The 23,520-nt window shown below is 33.2% G+C and overlaps 1 protein-coding gene across 5 annotated transcripts in view; it reads right to left on the minus strand.

The window, feature by feature from the left end:
* Positions 1-23,520, minus strand: part of LOC110994150 (hypoxia-inducible factor 1-alpha) — a 67,053-nt gene that overhangs the window by 38,657 nt on the left and 4,876 nt on the right. For 2 of the 5 annotated variants that reach the window (XM_022260664.2, XM_045629347.1), the window contains exons 1-4: positions 22,285-22,737; positions 9,369-9,556; positions 6,031-6,200; positions 431-601 (exon numbers count right to left, since the gene is read on the minus strand). In XM_022260664.2, the coding sequence (XP_022116356.2) occupies positions 431-601; positions 6,031-6,200; positions 9,369-9,556; positions 22,285-22,655 (900 nt within the window). In that variant the 5' untranslated portion in view covers positions 22,656-22,737. Of the gene's footprint in view, positions 1-430; positions 602-6,030; positions 6,201-9,368; positions 9,557-12,806; positions 12,909-22,284; positions 22,738-23,520 lie in introns of those variants that run through there. The other 3 variants (XM_022260671.2, XM_045629346.1, XM_022260680.2) reach the window with 3 other exon arrangements.

Here is a 23,520-nt window from a genome sequence, read left to right on the forward strand (position 1 = left end):
GGGGATACTGACTAATCTTTTTGACACCATACAATTTTAATTTGATACAAAATTATTGGGTTCTTCTACATACTACATTTTCTTACTGATCGATTATTTTAAAGATGCTCTTATGTGAATAAATATTACAAACCGTATTCAATACTTCTATATATATAATTTACTATAATATGCTTTATTTTAATAGAATAGGGGGCAAACGGGCAGGATACTCACCTGATGTTAAGTGGTACCGCCTCCCATGGACATATTTCAATGCCACAGGGCTCGCGAGTGCGTTGCCGGCCTTTTAAGAATTGATAATTTTACAAGAAACGACGATCGAGCATGGCAAAAGCGAACCAGGGGATGTCAACAGCGTGGAAGTCCAGCGTGCTTTTAGATGAGAATTGTTTGATGTCCAAGTATCAAGGAATTACACGCTAATTACCTTATACGAAGCTGATTTCAAATGCACATTTCTCCCTTTTGCCGTTATGGTACATTTGAGTCGCAGTAGCATGTCCCGCTTTCCCACTTTGGAGGCACGCAACGCTTCTCGTATCTCGTCATGGTCGCAGGGGTGACTGAATTCGAAGACGCTTTGGCCCATTATTTCCATCTGTAAAACAAATGAATAATTCAAGCATAGTTTAATTAACAAACTAATAAGTTTTCACGTTTAAGTAATTTGCGTGTTTTTGTAATGTTAGTAATGTAAGTTTGGAAATACGAAGAAAGCTAATTACTGTCAAAACCGTTTACGACGACATCGTTTAGAACATACCGGTTATATTGACCAAAATCAAAGGTCCCGGTTGAATTCTATTATATTAAGTTCTTAATAACAACGTCATCGGCTGTAACTACGACGAGAGTCCCTTCTATGTTTTACTAAACAGAGTGGCGGAGAGTTTATTGCCAGTTCTTCTCTTCCGTTCTACGCCCTTGATTTAAGAACTGGCAGTCAATGTAAAATAAGAAGCATTATATGTCTTTTTTTGATGTTCATAAGTGTACACATTCATTGTGTTACCTACATGAATAACGCTTTGACGTTGACTTTGTCGTTATAACAGATTTAGACTGTATCTTTGTATTAATGATGATAAGCCCGTCGCTAAAACGATTTGGTTTTATATGCAGCCCAGTTCAGCGAACCTTTGGTAATGACCTAGCGTAAGCTTCCACTATCAGGTGGAAATTGACTGAGAGATTATTGAAGACTGCCTTTACCCGCTGCCCTTCTCCAAAAGTGCCATCTTCTCATCTCATGGGTTGACGTTCACAACTACTGAATTTCAAGGTTACCAGAGACTTTTTGGGTCTACTACCATTGGTAAGAGAGGACGTCAACCAGAAACTTGGGAACATGGAATAAAAAGGAAAGCGGAGAAGAATTGGAAAATTGTGACGAGAAAAAGTAGGAGAATTTGCAGAGGAATAAAGATATTTTTATTCTTGAAGATCGCGAGTGAATGAATTATGAATGGAGCCAAAATATCTATACGTATGATATTATAAGTAATCAAAGTCAAATCAGAAAAATCATAATTATAATGTCGGAGATAAATTAATCTCGTTTTTCTCTTAACCAGTTATCCTCGGATTTAAGTTTTCAAAACAGTATTGTGACTTACATTCACTTAACTTCCGTATTATAATACATATATTAATGGAATATTTTTTTATTAGAAAAAAATGTTATTTGAATTAAAATACCGCATAATTATAATATCAGTAATAAAATTATAGTTAAATAAATAATATGATTACACGTTATGATGCTAAGTAACTAATTCACTTAGTAATGTGTGAAGTTTATGCTTACAACATCATAAATTACTTGTATGTAAGTAATTATTCTTTAAAGGTCACTGACCTTCAGAGCTACATTGATATTGAGGAAAATTATGAATAAACAGTAAACATATTAAAGCTACAAAGAGAATACTATATTTATGCTATTTTAATATCCCAAAAAAGCTTTTACTAAGTTCATTGAACTCAGTCTTATTAGTGTAAAGATCTCTCTTACCTTTGATTTCCGCCAAATATATACTGTATTCATTATACATAGTTTAGAAGGAAATTTTTTCAAAAGTATTAACGATATAACCCGTTAACGATTAAATACTTAATCACTGGTAATACCCAGGATGTTCCATTCCAGGAAAAAAATTGACACTAAAACCTACTTAATAATGGTTAACAAAGATATGTGTGTTCTACAAGATGAATGCGTCAATACAGAAATAGCATCAAAGAATACAACGAGAAATCCATAGCAACTAGACACGAATGGTTAAAAATAAGTGTGGCCTAAACCTAATTTTAATAGGTGGTCGTTAAAAAATTTCTCCGAAGCGACATGAAATTTCGTCAATATTTATTTTATTTGCGCCGTATTTCGGCCAAAGTACGGTACTATTTCAATCCTTAGAAGTTTAAAATGAGAGCTTTTATTTATTTATTAAGTAATCCTACAGCTAACATAAATTATATAAAATTACAAACAAATACACTGAAAATATAGGCAAAGATGGAATACATGATACATTTAACTACAAAAGGGAACAAACAAACAAAAAGTATTTAATGCATTTAACTAATTGTGATTTAATTTATTTAACTAAGCCTAAATTGGTTGTGTTCTGTGATGGTGTAAAAGTGTGGGTATGTACGTGATGGTGTGTATATGTGGGGTGTGCTCATGATGTAGGTGATTTTGCGCTATGGATATTCTTAATACACTTTTTGACTACATTTCACGATAAACTAAACAAGTCAAGGCCTAAATAGTGGTCATTGTATGTGGTATGCAGCGCGATACAAAACCGAGCTTTTTTAAGAGGGAATTATACTATTGACTTTAATATGATAAAGCTCGTGAGCACGATGGCGATTTTAGTGACTGATAAGAAATACAAGGGACCTAATGATAAACAGCTACGTAAAGTATAACATTCTTATGTTAGTTATGTCGACTATGTATGTGTAAAACAAATGAATTGGCGACTCAAAACAGGGGCGGAAAGTTAACGCCAGTTCTTTTCTTTCGTTCTACGCCCTTGATTTGAGAACTGGCAGTAAATGGAAAATTTGATACATTTCACATGTACTTATTTGATTTTAAGGGACTCCTTTTAATAGAGGAAAGTCACCAAATATGGAATACTATTTTGTTTTTGGGATATAAAAAAAAAACTTCATATAAATTAAAACAGTTTAATGTTTTTACTAATCAGTCATACATTTATATGTATTAATTAACAGCCTTTAATCAAATATATTAGTTATCAAATTAAAATCTAACATAAAAAACAAAATCACAAATGAGTAACCAAATATGGAATAGGTACCCATATATGGAATATAAGCATAAATCAACATAACAATAACAAAAATGGACATTAATATCTTTGAGATCAATTAAATAAATATAACATATTGTGATAAATGAAAGAAGTTACATAATTACTTGCAAAAGTCACAGATCCAAGTATCAAACTCTGGACCAGCACAATCATAATGTGCCCAGAGCCCACACATCAAGCATTTAATCCAGCTTTCTCCACTTTTATCCATGGAAAAAAGTCTTGAACAGAACATACATTCTGCATCAGCAGAGTCAGGAGGTACTTGGTCCATCAACTCATCATGTTCACTACCTTCATCAAACTGGATAACGTCTAGTTCCTCAGAGTCTTCTTCTTCACTATCATCCTTATTTTTCTTCGTTTGTTTGTTTCTCTTCGCAGTTTTCTTCTTATTCTTTGTCTTGACTAGTTTATTTTCTTTTTCTTGTCTCTTCATATTTTTATTTTCTAAATCAGTTTTGTAGGGAGAAGATGTTATGACTGCTGCTACAGCAGCTTTTCTTCCTCTGCTAGATACTTTTCTTCGTTTCTCTGGCACTGGACTTATGGCATACGGAGACACCAGACCCAAACTGCTGCGATTAAGCCCAGAAGTCGAAGGTACAGGTTCAGGTTGTAAATTAGCAGTTGTTTGTGGTGCAGGTATTTCTACCAGAACTTGACCAGTTTCAGATCTTGATTCCAGCGGAGGGATATTGGTTGTACAACCGTCTATTAAAGCATTTTGTTGCGCAGCAATAAAGTCCACATCACTGAAGACATTTTTATTTAAAGGCCACAATCCAGTAACTTTGAACCCGTTGGCTGCGATTTCGCCTGTTTGTACTTTCAAATAGGATTTGCCAAACAGCTCCACAATATCATATGGACTTAGAGGTCTGTTGTTGTCTCTAATCCACATGCGTATTTCCTCACTATAGTATGTTTTTAAAGGCCCCATGAAAGTTTTATCTAATGGCTGCAATTTATGAGTCGTATGAGGAGGTAACGAAACTATGTCCACGTTATTTTCCCTAGCAATATCTATTATATCGATATTGTGAGTATGACTATAGTGTCCGTCTAGTATCAGTAAAACCCTCGATTCAGGAGTGGGGTTGGTGTGTTGAATAAAGTGTTTGAACCAGTCTGTAAAGATGTTCATTTGTATCCACCCTGATGGGTGTGCAACTCCGACTGATCCTGGAGGACAGCCTCTCATTAGCTGAGCACTCATATTTTTTCTGGGAAAAATAATGAACGGTGGCACAAAATGACCAGTAGCATTCATGCAAACAACTATTGTCATCAGAGATCCTCTTTCTGCTGAAGTCAGTGCAGCTACCTGGCGTTTACCTTTGTGGCCGATGATTTGTGGTATCTTACTTTGTACTATTGTCAGGCCTGATTCATCCACGTTGTAAATACGATTTGGTGGATAGTTATTCTTAGCGTAAAGCTCTTCAAGGAGGTTGAAAAAGGCTTCCACTTTTTCTTTATCAAATCCAAATGCTCTGGCAAATGATGTACCAGTTGGTCTTCTTATCGAAAGTTTATCTTTATGACGATTTAAAAATAACTTTAACCACTTTTTTCCAGCCATACCTGATTCACCGAAGGGATTCTGCAAATTGTTTCGCTTTGCTAGCATGAACGCCATACGGCGAAGATCAGTTCTTGTTAAACCGTGAAACTTACTCTCCATTATTAGTATGTATTCTACTAGCTGATGTTCAAGTTCGGAGCCCAAGATAGTTTTTCGTCCTAATGTAGTAGCTGCTGCCACTTCTGGAGACTGTTCATCTTTTTGGCAGAGACGAAATAAAGTTGTCCTAGGCACTTGAAAATGCTGTGCCGCTTTCAAATACCCCATTTTCTTTTCCCGGACGAATTTTATAGCTTGTGCCATTTTTTCTTCATCCCAGGTTTTTCGTTTGGTTGATTGTGAACCGGACATTCTAAAAACAAACATTACATATATTTTTTAGCAAGCAAGTATCTATCATATGAAATATTATATCTAATTATGGAATATTCCATAATTAGACACCGACGACTGTCCATATTTGGATTTTTATACTAGTTCAAACTCTTCTAAATATTTTTTTAAGTCACAATATTTTGAAATTAAAAGATCACAAAATGGTGAAATAAACATAATACCGATATACTAAATAGTATAACACTTATGTATACAAACATATCAGCTGGTAATACTCATTTATTACTTACCTTTAAAATTTTCCGCACGACAACAAAACAAAACACGCCTGCCACACGTGAAGTATTCGCGCAACTGACTCGATGGTGTGAGTGCGATAGTTAGTAGACCGAATGGAACAGAAGATGGTCGAGTGTTGCGTTTCATACTTATAGTCTTAGAGAAATGAAGGTATTCCATATTAGGATACTATTTCATATTTGGTGACTTTCCTCTAATATTTTTTAATTATAAAATGTTAAGGTTAGTTATTAGGTATATTTTTATGTATCATGTTATTTGTTTTACCCTTATAATGTTATTTTTATATTGCTTTTTTTAACATTCATAAGTGTACATTGTGTTACCTATATGAATAAATGATTTTGAATTAATTATAATATCACACACCTTGACCTGCAACCATCATGATACTAAACCAGTTATCTCAAAATCAATTACTCAAACGATTTCTTATTTCGTATAACGTACCTGTGATACTCCCAGGTGTTCTGCAATATTCTCGCTACAGTACACGATATCGCCCTGCTGAGAGAGCACCAGAACGAAGCCATCCAGGGCCTTCATATAGGACAGTTCAGATTGCACCTCCTCCAGACCTTTGGGGCTTTGCAGCGTCGGCGCATCAGTGTCAGCCGGTACTGTAATTGACAGATTTACTATTAAAACTCACGTTCATTACAACCTGGAGACAACTATTTTTTACTACCAAATATCCGTAAATTGTATTTTTTTTATATAGCAGGGAGAGGTGTTTTTAATAAGTGTATTGCCAGCCTTTAAGAAATGATAATGCTCTGGCTTAAATTAATAAACACTTTAAATAAAATATAATTAGTGACGTATAAGTACTTTAGTATAAAACTTCATCAGCGCTCCGTAGGTGAAATTCATACTAAAAAAACATATTGCATTAACATTTGAGTATCGTATTGAGGCTGCCAGTCCCGGATTGAGGGCAGTGCAACCGGGTCTATAGGTCAGAGTCCTCTACAAAAGTGACTCCCAAATAGTCATTAATATAAAAGAATCTGTACTTGGTTCAGTTATAAATTATTTACAGGAAAACTCGACTAAAAAACATGAATTTGATTCTAAATCCGACATTATGTATTTACATACTTTACTGGACAATAACAATATAAATGTTTGTTTCTAAACTGAGTTAATTTCTATAGGCTTCTATCACACATTCATTTTTATTGAAGCGATTTAAAACACGCACGAAAACATCGCAAGGAAACTGATACCTTAGTAGCCTAAAAATTGAAACACGGCCGTGTGTCAGACACAGAACTAAGAATCAAATTATGTACTTTGAAACAGATAATCAAAGCATATAGACAGTAGGATGCTTCCTTGTATAATAAAAATAGATAACAAAAGATAAAAGTAATTACATAAAATATTTTACCGTTTGCAAAAAGACATTTGTTTACGAGAATTGCTTAGAATTATATTTTCAATATTATAATGAGCTCAAATATATTATATTAGGTACCTAATGTGATGTTTACTTAGCCTACGAAAACGAAAACATATTTTTGGGTTAATCACACTATCTTTTGGTGAAATTTGTATCAAAATTTATTCAGTAGATAGTTTTGTAACAACCTCGTTAACTTTTTATATTTCAATCAAAAATCGTCAAAGAATATTTTACTTACTTATGTAGGTATTCATAGCACGAAAATACTTTAGATATATTTTTATAAATGAAAAGTAACTGTTTCTTAGAACTAAAGCAGCAAGTTAGTGAGATTTGTGAACCACAAGGTAAATAATATTTTGTTCGAGGGAATCCCGAGATCCACTCAATAAGCGGAATGATTGTGCTAATACGAAAATGAGTAACATAATTCATCTGAATTAGAACACAACTGCAGAATTAAAGACCCGAACCCCAGTACTGTAGGCTCTTCTCTTTCTTTCCATTTCAGTTTTCCACATCTAATGTTCTAGGAAAATGTGTCATACTGCGCGGTTAACATCCGGTTAGTCGTGATTCGTAAAGATTTAAAATATTTATTGATCTTGACTTTTGTTTGTGAACGTAAAATTGCCGCCTTTAAAATCAAGGGTGTACAAAAAGAACTGGCTAGAAACTTTCCGCTCTTATTACCAACTTTTTTCTAAAAAGTAAGAAACTTTTTCTTACTTGCTACACCCTGCACCACATGATTAGCATAAAATATTATATGTAAAGAAACGGTACATTCCGACCCTAGTTACTTAGACATGGTGACAAATCTCTTTAACTTTTCTGAATTATCAAAACCCGCACAAAACATTTCCATTTTAATTGTATCGAATACTCACAAATATTTTATTATTATTATAAAATAACAAAAACGCAATCGTAAAGCAACTATTGATTAACAGACTAAGAACAATATTTTAAATTTTTAAGAATTGCAATTTATATTTTTTTTAATAGATGCAAACCGCAGTTTCCTGCGAATGTTTGGCACGCGTCATTTCTATATTTGCATTGTATTTGACCACAATTCGTCATTGTTAGTATTTAAATAATCAAATTATTATGCAGCGATCATAAAGGCTTTAATGGTTTTGGTTTTCCCTAAGAGCGTCTAGCAACATTTTTTTTAATCTTTGTAAGGCACCGCGGTACATTGTTGTTGCGGTACAAAAACTCAATAAGAAAAGAAAAATAAATAAGTAACTTTATTATACAAAAAATACTAAATATACGAGCAGTGTTGGCCTAGTGGGTTCAGCGATTCTCATCCCTGAGGTCGTAGGTTCCATCCGCGGCTGTGTACTGTGCATGGACTATCGCTCGAAAGGTGACGGAAAACATGGTGAGGAAACCGGCTTGCCTTAACCCAAAAAGTCGACTGATCACCTACTTGCCTATAAGATCATTAAACAGACTCAGAAATCTGAGACCCAGACATAGAATACACCGGGACCTATCAACATCTGGGTAATCAATCCCGTTGTAAAGGCTCATACAACATTTGGATGTAATAACTTAATTACCTTTTTAATATTGATAGTAACTAAAGCCGGCAGTTAAATATTATAAAGTTCTCCAGTGATGAATGTGATTATTTCAAAATCATTTTTTTAAACATGTTATCTACACCTAACAGACGTTTAACAATGATAAATTTAAAAAAATACGTTTTAAAAAGATTAAATTATTTTTATCAAATATATATGTACTTTATCTTTTCTTATGTTGCTACGTTATTTGAACTTAACTTTGTCTATTCACAAAGATTTTAGTATAAATTGAATAAAATGAATTTTAATTGTAAAGAAAATAAAATCGCTGATCTGTATGAAATTATACAGTTTTTTTATATATTTATATAATTTGACAAACGATGGGACGTCAAAAAAGAGCAGTCATCGCAGCCTATGGATACCCATGTGAGGTGTGAGGTTGCGTTGCTGGCCTTATTTGCTCCTCTTTGAACAGTTAGAGGTCGCATCATCAAGGAATGACCTGCACCAGAAGTCGATTCCACAGTTCGCTAGTTTTCACAAGATACCTCATAAAGTGGAACGTGGAAGACTTCCAGCCATCAAAGTGATGCGGATGTAATTTTAAATTAATACGACTAGTACGATGGTGCTGTCGGTGCTGATAATAATTATAATAGATGATTTACGATAAGCATATTATGTATAAGAACCTACCTATTAATTATGACTCACAGAACAAACCTCATGTCATGAACGGATAATCTTATTTTCCTTCCCTAAAACAAATGCTGGCAAAAACAGAGGCGATGAGATAATTTGTTCATTAATTTAAAAAAAAACAACTAAACACTTACGCATAGACACAACATCACGCACGCGAAGGTAGGAGATAGCCAGTCGCATCACTGATGCCTTATCAAGCTGTTCCACCTCCTCCTTCTTGGCAGGTAGTGCTGCAGTCAGCTCGTTAAATATCTGCATCTCCTTAGTACGTCGACACCGCGCCGCCACCCGAGATTTCTCCTTCCTCTTTTCATTATTCCTGAAAGAAAAATTGTAACCATGTCTAGAGATATGTCACGTTTAAATGTTTGGTGCTGGTAGTTTTTTTTTAAAAGATCCAAATATTACAAATATGATGTAAACGCAGTAGACTCGGACCGTGTTATCCGAAATCGCGTTGTAGGTTGTATTCACGTTGGAACTAGGAACACGAATTTATTAAAAGTTTAATTTTATAACAACACTTGTGCAAAGGTACGGAAAACTAATTGAATTATGGACTTGAGGAATTATTAACTCTGGCCATTAATCGTATCTTTTTCCCACTTTTAATATATATTGTGAATTTAGAACACGTATACCGCCTTACATGGGTAACGGAAATCGCGTATACGAAAATGCTTATTAAACATTCTCAACATTGAGAGACTGTATAAAAATTAGAATTAAGTCTATAAAAGCTAAATTTGTGTGCAATAACGCGCAGACGGAGATCAGCCATTTTCTCCAATTGATATCAGATAAAAAACGTTATCATAAAGCCGTTTTGTAATCGGTTATCGAACAAGGTTGAATTTTAATAACGTACCCTATTTTCCTTAATTTTTTTCTATTCACTCTTTTAAATAGTTCTTAAAGAGATCTATACTAGACCAGACAATACTTTTTAAACATTCTAATCATGATATAACTATTATCACGTAGCACATTGAGCACAAAACTCGAACACGGCTGTACCAAATGGAGTTTTTTTTTTAAAACTTTGAGTATTAGGAAAAAAATAGTGTAATTTCGGAAAATGTGTTAATGGTCCATGTTAGTATGTAGCTACGAAAAAAGAAAGGCAAAGTAAACAAAAAAATACTAAGACGCAACAAAGTCCGCAGGTGCAGATATAATTTATGATTTTTATTTTCGTGTGATAAATCTGATACCGTGCGATAATGTCAAATACATTGTAACAACTTGATATATATTGAAGAAAATCTAATACCCACTTCTCATAAAAAGATTTCATTGAAATTATGTGTACAATAATATTGTTATAATAATAATTCAAAAATCATTTATTCATATGTACACTTATGAACGTCAAGAAATATACATTAAATGCTTCTAATTTACATTTATTGCCAGTTCTCAAATCAAAAGCGTAGAATCCGTTCTACGCCTTGATTGAGAAGATCTGCATTCATATTCAACACTAGCAGCCCCCGCGGACTTCATTTCATCTTTACTTTTTTACTTATTGCACCTTAATAGTAACTAACAACTGACATTTGAAACATTTTGGTACACTACACCATGGAGACTATTCGCTTTCCGGAATAAATACCAAATTAGTAAATAGAACTAAATTTAAATAATAATAATATTTTTCCAATTTTTATGGTGTTATCTCAAATCGATATTACGTCGATTTAAGTCTATCTCAGAAAGTCAAAAATGGATTGAGATAGGTTATTTAGTTTGGGCGTTAATGTTCTATTTTACAAAAAAACTAAGGAATTGATTACTACCATGACGGGGTCTCCGTCAGCCGACAATTAAGTATATCGTAACAACGTGTGTTAAGGTTTTGTTAGATATTTACCAGGTAGGATTTAGAAGGGTAAAACTTACTGAGTTTCTCGCCCGTTCTTCTCAGAACAAGGCCTACTGGTAGTTTTGCGAACGGATAGCGTAGTCTTGCTCTTTCGCGGATTTTGTAAGCGTTTTTGACATTCATAAGCCGCATCTAAACTGAATAATCGAATTTTGATTTTGATTTTACCGATAAAGACAACACTAGGTTTTAAAGAATATTATATAATAAAGAATGCAGCGTCTTTGTCCTTAATACCTAATGGAAAATAAGGTTTACTAGAATGTTCCGTATGTATATTTAACCTAATTGCATCATTAAGTGTATAGACGATATAAACTTTGAAATCATGTGATGTCAAGGAAAAATTGGTTTAAACTCGATTAAGTATTTCAATGTTATATTACTATTTGTTCATTAATAATTTACATTGAAATCACTTTCATTTCTTGATAAAACTTAATTGTTATTAAGTATACTATTTTTTATTTCAAAATTAAATTTTGTACATATAATACTCTTAACATTAAGCTATCACGTGAAGAGTTCATCACCTTATTAAAGAAAAAAGGGTTAGTTTAACAGAAGTTGAATCTTCACAGAAATATCATGAATAAGTTATTAAAATTAATTAAATATTAATAATTATTATAAACAACTATTATCTTATTGTAAGATGCAATTTGTAACACTAATTCATCAAACTATTGTTGCACTATTTTTCTAACGATTACTTTTTGGTTTTGTTTTTTTTTTAAAATAAAATTAAGACTGCTAGTTACCGATGAGGTAAATCCGATTTAACACATATATACAATACATCTATGGCTATTCTTGCAAACTACTGTCACATAAACGTAATTCGAACTTGTACCTTACTATGTCCCGCTAACGACGAAATATTCCCGCTTTTTACACTGAATAGTTTCCAAAATACCAACTAGGAAAAAAGTGTGTCATACTGTCATAGTATAATTAATACGTATTTATTCACTTACATTTATTAAGTAAATGTTACAACTATGTAAATAAAAATATGTTACCAAGTGCAAAACTCGAAGAGAGCAACTGAGGACCGATCGGAGTATTTTTTATATAGAAGGTTATTATGGAGTGAAATATTACATATAAGTATACGTAAGTATCTAAAGGGTAGGTAAAGGAAAAAAGATGATAATATGGGGAAACGATGTTCGCAGCACATATTATAATAATGTCTATATGCCAACATGTATATGTTAACAAGCCTTACCAAAACTCAGTGTTGTGATACATTTCTCAAAGTTTCTAAGTCTTAAAAGTTACTGTTGTGACAATATTGATTTAAGTATCTGTTGTCTAATCAAATATACCAAATCAAAGGCCACTCCGTGAAGCATAAAGTATGCCGTTATAAAGACATTAAAATAAAACTAGATTTTATACCGTTTTTAAAGTAGCTGTATTAACTCAAGCATAACAAAAAATTAACTAATGGAGGAAATAGTTTAACGCACTTGAAAATACAATTTAAAATTCTTACCTATATTTAAAGAATAAACAATTTTTTTTAATAAATATTTTACTTGATTTTTTACGAAGTTAAGTTTAATTTTTGATCAAATTTAGCAAAGCATTCGCCACCAGATTATCCGGACATTCATATACGAAATAAAGCATTTTTTTTTAAATAGTGTTCTTTTTTTAAATAGCGAAAACTATGTACCTTGTAGTGACACCAAACAACAAGCCCTTATCAACCTCCTCAGGCTCGCCCGGAATACACATTTTAAATTTGGAACACAACAAACACTTTGCGGAAACACAAATACAATCAAAATTCAAACGGAGAATCAGTAAATTATTTTAATATTTACGGTTCCATAGTCTACAGAAGTATCCTAAACACGAGACAACTCTACCAAACGTCATTTAACACTAAGCAGTGCAACAGAAACCTGATCCATCAACTTCTCATTAGTCGATAATGTTATCATTGGCCTAAATGGTTATTAACAAAGTGCGTCAACAAAAGAATCTATTTAATGGATTATAGTTATATTATACCGATACTATTAGGCGAAGAAAGGGAAAACATAGTCTGCAAAGATATACCCCATAAGAAGACCTATGACTTTAAATGGTATAGCTAATTAACAACGTTAACGTTTATAGAAAACATAATTGTGCATTGTTCACATAACTCGTCACTCATTGCGCTGCTTCAAGATTTTTTTTAAAACCTATTTTTAAAAACTTGCGATCCTTCTGGCTATGTGAGTGTCTATTAGCGGTATTACATCTAGAGAACTTCCTGGCTGTTTGTTTAACAAACACACGTGTTTTATATATATAACATATATATAAAACGCACACCAGGACTGCCACGGTAAAGCTATTGGCATAGCATTTATTTACAACTTATGCAATTATAATATATTTTTTATTTATGCAGTTTTTTTTTCTTTAATATACTTAATTAAATCAACCACTCAACCAGACTCAGACTAACACGCTTATATTGTCTGTCTCACTCTAACTCGTACCGGCTGCACCAGCTGCGGTTACGCTACGTCACCGATCTCGTCAGAGAGATGTGAATACCTATATTACGTCATCGTGTGTTAGATTTATTTTCGTTACGGAATTTCTTGATTCGGTCGCTGCGCTCAAAGCTCGCAATAAAATCAATGCAATACCTAGCTTAAAAATAATGAGAATGGTTTCAAAGCCTGCTAACTCTCTGTTGCTGATCGTGCTTGTTAAAAAGCACTAGAAACTTCGTTTTTTTAATAACTTCATGGACCCTTGAAGTTCAGGGGCGGAGTAAAGAATATCCAAAAATTGCGTGACGTAATACTTGAACGCTCCCTTACCATGGCAACATTTTTTTTACATGAAGCGAGATGACAAATTCGACTGTGCTTATAAAATTTACTGACCGTTCTGTAACAATACCTTTTGATAAATGAATATGATTAAAAGAGTCTGCCTTCGTAATTTAATTTATTCTTTGCAAAGGGTATAATGTTACAATTGACGCACAAGGACCACAAGACGTGCTTAGATTATAATATATATGTCGCAGTCAAGTAGCTAAATTAGCCGTTCAATCAAGAGCCTAGCCAACTAAACAGCATCGTTTACTAGCGGCCTGTAAGATATTCAGCCAGTTGATCAAACAGCTAGACAGATGACTTGGATGTTAGTTTAAATTTAGGACCACTTTCTACTAGTTTGAGAGTGAAAACTTGGAACGAAACTCTTTGTTGTTGTGCAAGTTGCTACAATGGCAAACTACTACTTTAGAGAGAGAAGAGACTAGTGATAATAATAATGTGTATTTGACTGAGACTGACTCAAGCAATTTTTATTTTTAATGAAATATTGTAATATTGTTTATGTCAGATGCTTCACGTTTATTTCTGTCACATTCTTCATCTTCATATTTCTGGTCACTCTACGAATAGACTAAGCATTGCCCAGCCAGTTAATTAAATATTATTACGGCTGAATATCTTTCAAGCCGCTAGTTAAACGGCGCCGTTTACTTAAAAGGCTAGGCTGCAATTGTAACGGCTTATTCATCTAGTTGGCTGCGACAGAATTGAATGACGTCGATAAAAAATATGACACGACAATAACAATAATCCAGTGGCGCTTAAGATCGCTACCGTTTCTTTTGATCATTTTTATTTGATAGATAGGTGATCAGGCTTTTGTCTCACACATGACTGTTTTGGGCTTGAGACATGTTCTCAACATCACTATATATTTGAGGGTAATTTGTTTACGGAACGTCACTAAGATGTTCAGCATTGTTTGTCGAAGAAAAAGGAGAGAGCGATTGAGGGAAGGGAGATCGAGAAAAAGTACTATGTGTATTCGTTTAGTAATTACATATTAGAACTTTAGATAGAACTAACGTCTTGTGCAATAAACGCAGATTTGTTATTAATTTAAATATTATCATTAACAGGTATACAGTGTGTAAGCAGTGTGAATGTAGATATACAAATACATTGAGTGATTATGTGATACTGGTACACGATCATCTGGGGTTTTTACCTTAATAATAATAATTTTACTAATAAATTTCACTTGTAACATTTACTTTACTTGAGTGCTTTGTACGCACGCACTTTTTTTATAGAACAAGAGGCTCATCTGACGTTAACTGATACCATAATGGACACTCGATACTCAGCCATTATGTAAGTAATAGAAGGCTCGCAAATGTGATGCTATATGTATTGGGTATGCTCTTGAAGTAGAATTGGTTCTGAGATACTTCTACGCATTATTTCTATGAACTAACTTATAAGACTGAGATTTTATGGTCATAACAAATTTGTCTCAAGGATAAACGCAAACGGTTTCGGGAATAAACATATGATAACGCGTGCGAATGCGATAGATTGAGGAAAATACATCTGATTCTCTTTCCGTAATTATATTCAACATCACCAATTACGGCGAGTAGCGTGACGTAAAAACTTGTTGGCGGCAGGTTTTTAATTGGCTGAACGGTAGTTGGGTTATTTTTTTCCATTTTCAAAGAAATTAACAAAATGCTCAATGAGGAAATATCGTCTGTTCGATTTCAAACATTTCTTTATAAAATTCCTTAGGAGCAGTTGTTGTAATTGTTGCGCCATTTTTGTATACGCAGTCGACTCTCGATAATTTGAAACTCAAGGGACCAGAGATAAGTTACAAATTACCAAGTGGACGGAAGTAAATAAGATTAAAATTTGTGGTTTTTTTATTTATATTATGTGTATTAAACATGAAACAGTACAGATATTACTTAACAAATTTTTATTTTGAAAAGACATCGGTAATCTTTTTTTGAGTGAGCTTCAGTATATGATTGTAATGATAACATCGAATATTAAAATGACTTTTTTACTCAGACCGAATTAAATTAACCAGTATCAGTGTTGTCCAGTTTCTTGCCCGTTCCATGCCTGCCTTTCTTGCTTTTTTCTATTATTGGTTACTTATTATTTTAGTTAAGTATGTTACTTTAATAAAAAATCTAACCTTATCTGTGATAGGGAAACATATTACTTAAGTTATAATTTATATCAACTTTTTGTTATATATATTCGGTTAGGTATGTGTGATATTTATTTAATGATAAATAAATAATTTAATGTTAGTTTCATAAATATTATATTCTATGTATTGAATTAGTTTAAGTAAAGATGTGACTAATGTACAAATGCATTATCCACCGTCTGGTAATTATGTGGCCTATTACTATATTAAGTTGTGCATCATTCAAACATATTCGATTAATTAAATCTTTAATTGTCGTTAAATGGGACTAATATGGAACAGTTTAAAAATACAACAGTTATTGAAACAAACACGAAAATATTACAAAATAAAAAAAATATATACTTAAGTAAATAATATATTATAAAGTAATTAATTTTACTTAAGAATATTCTAACTACATAAATGAATTATCGCATATTAGAAATCAAAACAAGTTTTGTTTTTCACGTTCACAGTCCAAACTTTCAAAGAACTGGTTTTACTGCGTCTTAAAAAATATATAAACAATCATTATAATATCACCAAGATTTATTATTACTTCCAATTGATATTATTCATAAAACAACCTACACAAACTTCAGCTACATACATCAAACTTTGTGGAAATTACGACTTGAAACAAAACGCCGCTATTTGCCTTAATACTCTATTTGTGTTTACACACTTATGTAAAAGTAACGAAAATTACATCGAACATGTAGCTATACATAGCACTCATTCATTTACACACACCCACACTCTCGTGTACTCACTGGTGTTAGGCATTAGTTATGGAAGAGCTGGCAGCCCTGACACAGGTATATTTTACTTAAAAGGGTTTCCAAATCACATTACAATAAATAAACACATTTTGATTTCTTTACAGTGATAATTTATTGATTGTTATCCAAATTTCGTTCGTTGACGTACGTAATACAGATCTGTTTCACTGAATTTTATTTGAGGAAGAATAAACTCCGCATGATTATCAGCGGTAACGCATTTGGAAAATAAATTATATAAGAGAAATATTGCTTTACTGGCAAGAATAATTATGCTGTTATCTGATAACGGTAGGTATTAGGTCTTATTTAATAATCCGATTTATAAAATAGACGATGTACACACAAGCCTAAAGATAAGGCTTGTGATTGGACAATGTGAGTTCCCCTATTGTGCAGTCTATGGAACGATATCCACAGACTACACCAGACTGTCTAATTGCTATAGGGTACATTATTTTAAGTGAAAGACAAATGTTAGGTATTTTAATAGCGCATTGGTAAATCGACTATGAGCGTGGTGAACTAACAGGGAGCGTGAGTGGGAGGGTGAATCTACCTAAAAACCACTAAGTGATTTTTATGTTTTTAAATCTTATTTTTTCACGAGACTAAAAGAATAAAAAATACAGAATAGCGGCTTCACACCGATGCTTAATGCCGAGACTGGGAAACGTTCAAAAGACCATCATTAAACAAAAACTAATCAAAACAAAATCTCATGTAATTTTAGTTCTATTACTGAAGTGCTCCTTGACACTTCATGGAATACTGACACTAACATGTACTTAATATAGATTTTTCATAAATAGTTTAAAATGTATATAATAAATGTATAATATATAATTATAGACTACTTAATGCACTCTCTCCAGTACTTAAAATGTAAATATTAATTCAAGTATAATCCCTTCTATATATATCAGAAATCGACTTTATGTAAGTCTAATTTAGACAGTTTTAATGCACTACGTTCTAGACTTTATCGTTAAGATAAATTAGACAATTGATGTTCAATTAACATTAATTGTTACTAAGCTAGACGGCTGTACGAAGATATCGCGGGATATTATTACAAACTTCGGGCTTACCTACGCTGCCAGGTCGAATCCTAGATGAAATTTTAAGAGCGTTATTTAATGTCTGATAAGAGATTTCTATACAGACAGCTAGTTCAGCAGTGGCACCCGAATGTTTTAGACGATATAAAATTTCTGAATGAAGCTATTTATTTTAGGAGTAATATTTGCAAGGAGAAAGCATTAGGCTAGCAGCAAAATAAAGACTGAATGAAGAAAATAACATAAAATTATGTTCAAAATCTACTAGCACCAGCTCCTTACAAAAACTTGGCGATTTCAAAGAGTGGCGGAGAGTTTATAGCCAGTTCTTCTCTTCCAATCTACTCGCTTGATTTGAGAACTAGCATTTTATATACATTTCTGTTTTTGACGTTCATAAGTGTACATTGTACTACTATCCAATTCCATTGTATTACTTCCAAACTAATGTTGTACAGTAACTAAAATATAACGAATATTATATATATACACGAAATCCATACACAAAATCCAGCTTAAACTGAATCTTAGAGAGATACAGAAATATGTTAATAAATCTGTGTAATGAGGAAGAGTGTTTTAAACGATGTCATAACAGGTCTTGCCATCGCGAAGAGTTCATCGCCACTCACACGACATTCAGAAATGAAGAACGCAACTGTAGAAGATGCAACATGAACACGCCTCCTCAAACAAATGCATCTATATCCAACAAAACTGCTCACCTCATTCCGATAGATTTTTACGATGTTACATAATACTTATGAATGTTTTCATTCTACAACAATTACTTGCAGTTTTTGTCTACGTGATAACAGTGATGACGTGCGATAACCATGTGAGCCCGACAATTGACCGTGATTGCTAAAATAATCGCGTTCCCGTCTTCCAATTGAGGATCTGTTACGTAGACCACAACGTCCGTTGTTCGCAGATCTTAACATCATATCGGGTTTATACTTCTCACGTCTTGCCATTGAAGTTATTTTCCCAACCATTTATAGCCCCACGTTTGATATCCACATAATTTGGTATTATAAAAACCCAGTGAGGGAAACATTACTTTATTTAAAAAAAAACGTGATTTATGTGTCTCTTTCATAATCATTTGCTTTTTTCCAAAGAGCAAGTATGTCATCAGTCTTGCCTGACACTGTTAACGAGTCTATGGAATGGTTTCCTCACAATTTTTTTCATCATTACATTATTAGGTACGTCAATTTGTAATGTTTAAAAGTGTTGCCACTATTTATATAGATTCAGAACTCTATATAAATTAGATTTAAGAACATTAATATTTGTTTTCTGAACGCGTGGATTGTGTTTCTTGTCGGTGACATTATGCAATAATAGCAAAAAAATCATTCTAATTGTAGGCCACGCACACTTATAGATTTATGTACACACTTATACACATACAGACCTCTATATAATCTAGAAATGTCGATGAAAACAATTCCATAACGATTGGTAGTGAGTGAGATGGACGAAAACTCAATCCGGAAAATCAACCAATATAAAAATCACCAATTAAGATCAAAGACACTCCCCCCCCCCACTCCCCTGTATTGCTTACGTAATTCGAACGGCCCCAAGGATATAAAATTAGTTTTTATTGTTATTTTTGTGTGTTCCTAAATGTAATACCCATTAGCAAACCCTTTTTAAATAATTAAATTTAAAAGAACGTGCAGCAACTAAATTAAATACCTTTTTAGTTAATGGCTAATTTATATATATACGGTGTCTACTTATATGAACTTTTTTTATAATGTAACTAAGGGGCCGTTCACGTAAGCAGATTAACTGAATTAATCCCCTCCCCATAAATATATATATAATAAAATAAATAAATCCATGGTGGTTTTTAGATCTGGGCTTCAGATTTCATGATCATTTATCAATACAATAGCCCTGTCTCCTACGCCTGACACCTTCGACTTTTTAACTTTCCTCCGATATTTTCTTCACCGTTAAATGCGCACATAAACAGAAACTCCATTGGCACAGTCGGGGATCGAACGTGAGGGATGAGAGTAGCAGCCTGAAACAACTAGGCTAGCACAGCTCAAACGATTATAAAAACCAATTCGTTCCACTGATATTGATTTTCCTCAATCATTAATAATTGCTCGCGAGTCCATTATAAAATCGTTAAGTCTTCACAATAACAGTAAATAGGTTTCATAGTAAATTAATCATACAGAACACCGGTTGACTGACGCCGTAATTTATCGAGTAGGTATTCATGGCACGCATTAGCAAACAGTAATACTAATACTGGAGTGCGGCTCACGAGCCTAATTAAAAACAGCACCAGTACCTACTTGTTTTTATAATTTTATTTATAATAAACACTCCAGCCTTAATGGGCAACCCTAAATTAACAAAAGTGCACAGTAAGTGAATAAAATTTACAGACGAAATTTCGTTTAAATAGTTGGAGTTAAAAATGTTTAAGTAACTTGAGGATGCTATTTGTGGGCTTAAAAAAGAACATTCCGACACTATCGATATAGTATATAGGTTCGCAGAGTGAGTTCACAATACCAATATTTTGTATCTTATGTATTTAAGTTATTTTTTCGACATTACCGTATTGGCTTAATACGCTCAAACCAAATAATTAATCCACAATCTCAATTAAACCGTGACAGTCGATCGATCACCTATCTGCATCCCAATAACCAAACCCTTCGAAGACAATCTATTTTTGGCGACAGATAGAAAGCAATCTCTTCGCTCCTTACACTCAAATTTCATAATCAATATAAACCAATTAAAGTAGATACAACCGTACAAATAATATTAAAGTATACCTGTCTATGTTTAAAACACATCAAATAGCTTTTTAATAATTTTAAAAAGTGGTGGAGGTTAAATTCTTAAGATAGGATATTGGCACAGTTGAACTGTCATTTTCATACAAAGGTCTTTCCACATACACCGATCCGACATTGTATCGACAGATGGCTGTAACAATCTGTCGATTGGTTATTGGCATACTTTAATCAATATTTGAATTGAAAAGTCTATCTCAGATGGCAAAGAAGGAAATGAGATAGGTTTGGACGTTAGTAATGTAAGTATAGTGTTTCTATTATTATAAATAATAACAAAAAAATTGTTGTTCGAAAAGAATACTTGAATTAAACAAGGTGGATCTGAACAAAAACTTAAACTTTCATAACCGAAATACCTGAACAAATTATTTTGAAGGATGTACTGAACTTGCTACGTGTGTACAATTGTATCTCAAACAAGAAACCAATACATTAACAAATCGTTAGTAAAACTGTAAAAGTATCGTAAAATCTAGGAACCTCGATCTACGTACCTCAAGTTTAGTAGCGAGGTTATCTGGTAGTTAATAAACATATCCCATCTAATTATACAAACAAATTCTATTCACAAAACAAATTGAAATGAGCTCTCGATGTCTGGAGTGTGAAATCACAAGATTGGTGAAATCACGCACGCGGTCGTATCAGCTGATGAATTTTGGCAATTTCCCAAAATCTATTACAAATATTTTAAAACAAAACAGAGCTGGAGTATTTAGATTTTAGACAAAAAAGAATAAAAGGAAAAATCCTACATTAAATTGATAAAAACATTTTTGAAATATCACTGTACTAGATAATTGTGATCTTATAAGCCCGTCTGAAAAGTTAGGCCCACAAGACGCCGATAACTTTAAATCGTTGCTACTTGGTGCCAACAAGTATATTGATACCATATTTAAATTCTAAAGTAGTTTGTTTATTATGGAACGATTAAATCGTATAAATCGTAGAAATCACAAGTAAAAATACATGTAAGTATAACCTACAAAATATTGATAACATTGTTACAGATAAATAAAATAAAATTAGGTGGGATATAGCGATGAAGTAAATTTACTGATAATATACAATTTATCACACATATTTCGATAGTCGGTATACATATCTACAAATAAGTATGGCGTCCGCTCGTGAAAAAAATCCAATGAAAACATAAGAAACTTACACTAAGCACTCGAGAAAGTCGAAGCACAATTTGACGTGACTAATGGGATAATACCAGCAGAACTGTTAAGTCATGTAGACCAAGTAGGACCTGGATAACATTGTAGTTATTGAGAATAATAAACTTGAAAGGATACTCTGAGAACATTTGAGATCTGAGAAGATCAAACAACAAATCAATAATAGCACAAACAAGAATCCAAATAATCAATGCTTATTGTAAAATAAAATATCCGCTAGCCGTAATTGAAGATGCATTTGCCCATGGTAACAGTATTAAGAATGAAATACATAGATAAACTTACATGAAATCCTCCAAATCAACAACACTGGTAAACTGACATGGTTCACCGCCAACATTGTAGCACATACTATCGTAATCCCATTCTTGAGTCTGGCGGCAAGGCAATGCTTGCATGAACTGTGGAGCAGGCTTTTGTGGGTAACATACATTTACCGGGACACTGGGCTGAACATTGTTTACGGTTGGACAAAAGTATTGGATTCCGGGATCACGAACGTAATAGTCAGCCAGATAGCGCTGATTCGAATAATCACCAATCACATTACAAGAGTTATAATCGCAAATGTTTTGCACGGGTGGCGTCCATTGGAAATTTGAGCACTCTCCACGCCAACCAGGTACTTGTGGTAGAGGATCACCATTCACCAACATTTTTTCGAAAGCGTAACCACAGAATTAACAATAAAACAGTCCATCGGAGTACATAATCAACGTCCGACTGATAGGGCAGATGTACTTATCTTGACTTGCTAATATACGTATAGTAGCAAAAACCTTGATAAGTCTCATAAGATAACTGTAAATACGAAAGATTATTTATGTCCCCGGCTTATAAAAGTATTAAGAAAATTTACAATATATAAAAATTAATAAGAAAAACAACAGTACAATTGTTGAACAACTGTATAAATATGACACATCATCTGCAACTGAAATGCTAATAATTGGTAATAAAATATTTAAAGTGCTAATCTAGAATGAATACGCGTACAATGTAAATTCTAGGGAATGCAATCTCGAGCCGTTATCGTTAATTCGAGAAAGATCTCGAATTTCACAAGAGTGAAATCTCGGTATTATCGAGATCTCGGGTAGTTTCAAAAACATTTGGTTTATACAACTGACACTAAACGGCTGTGATGAAGACGTGTTTTTCCGTGTCTGAGCCAGAAGGTAGACAAGACTTCTTCCGGGATACATAATTTTACGATATTCGCTCTCTTCCATTTAAAAAACAATTGTGTAGTATAATATGTATAAGGAAAACAACAATATTTTTTTACACTTATTCGCTATGATAAATATGTATGTATAATGACGGTAGCTAACGCGACACGTCTAATCTGATCGAGTGCCCGACGCCGTCTGCAGCTAACATTACAATTATACATGGTGGTCTAATAGAAACAATGATAAACGCACCGTCATTTCGATTTACATTGCCAGTAACCAACCTCTTTGTGTTTTTTTTTACATTTTATTATGAACCATACTTAATTACCTTAATTCTTAACTT

Source organism: Pieris rapae, chromosome 1, assembly GCF_905147795.1.
Source record: "Pieris rapae chromosome 1, ilPieRapa1.1, whole genome shotgun sequence".
Classification (NCBI taxonomy): Eukaryota; Metazoa; Arthropoda; class Insecta; order Lepidoptera; family Pieridae; genus Pieris; species Pieris rapae.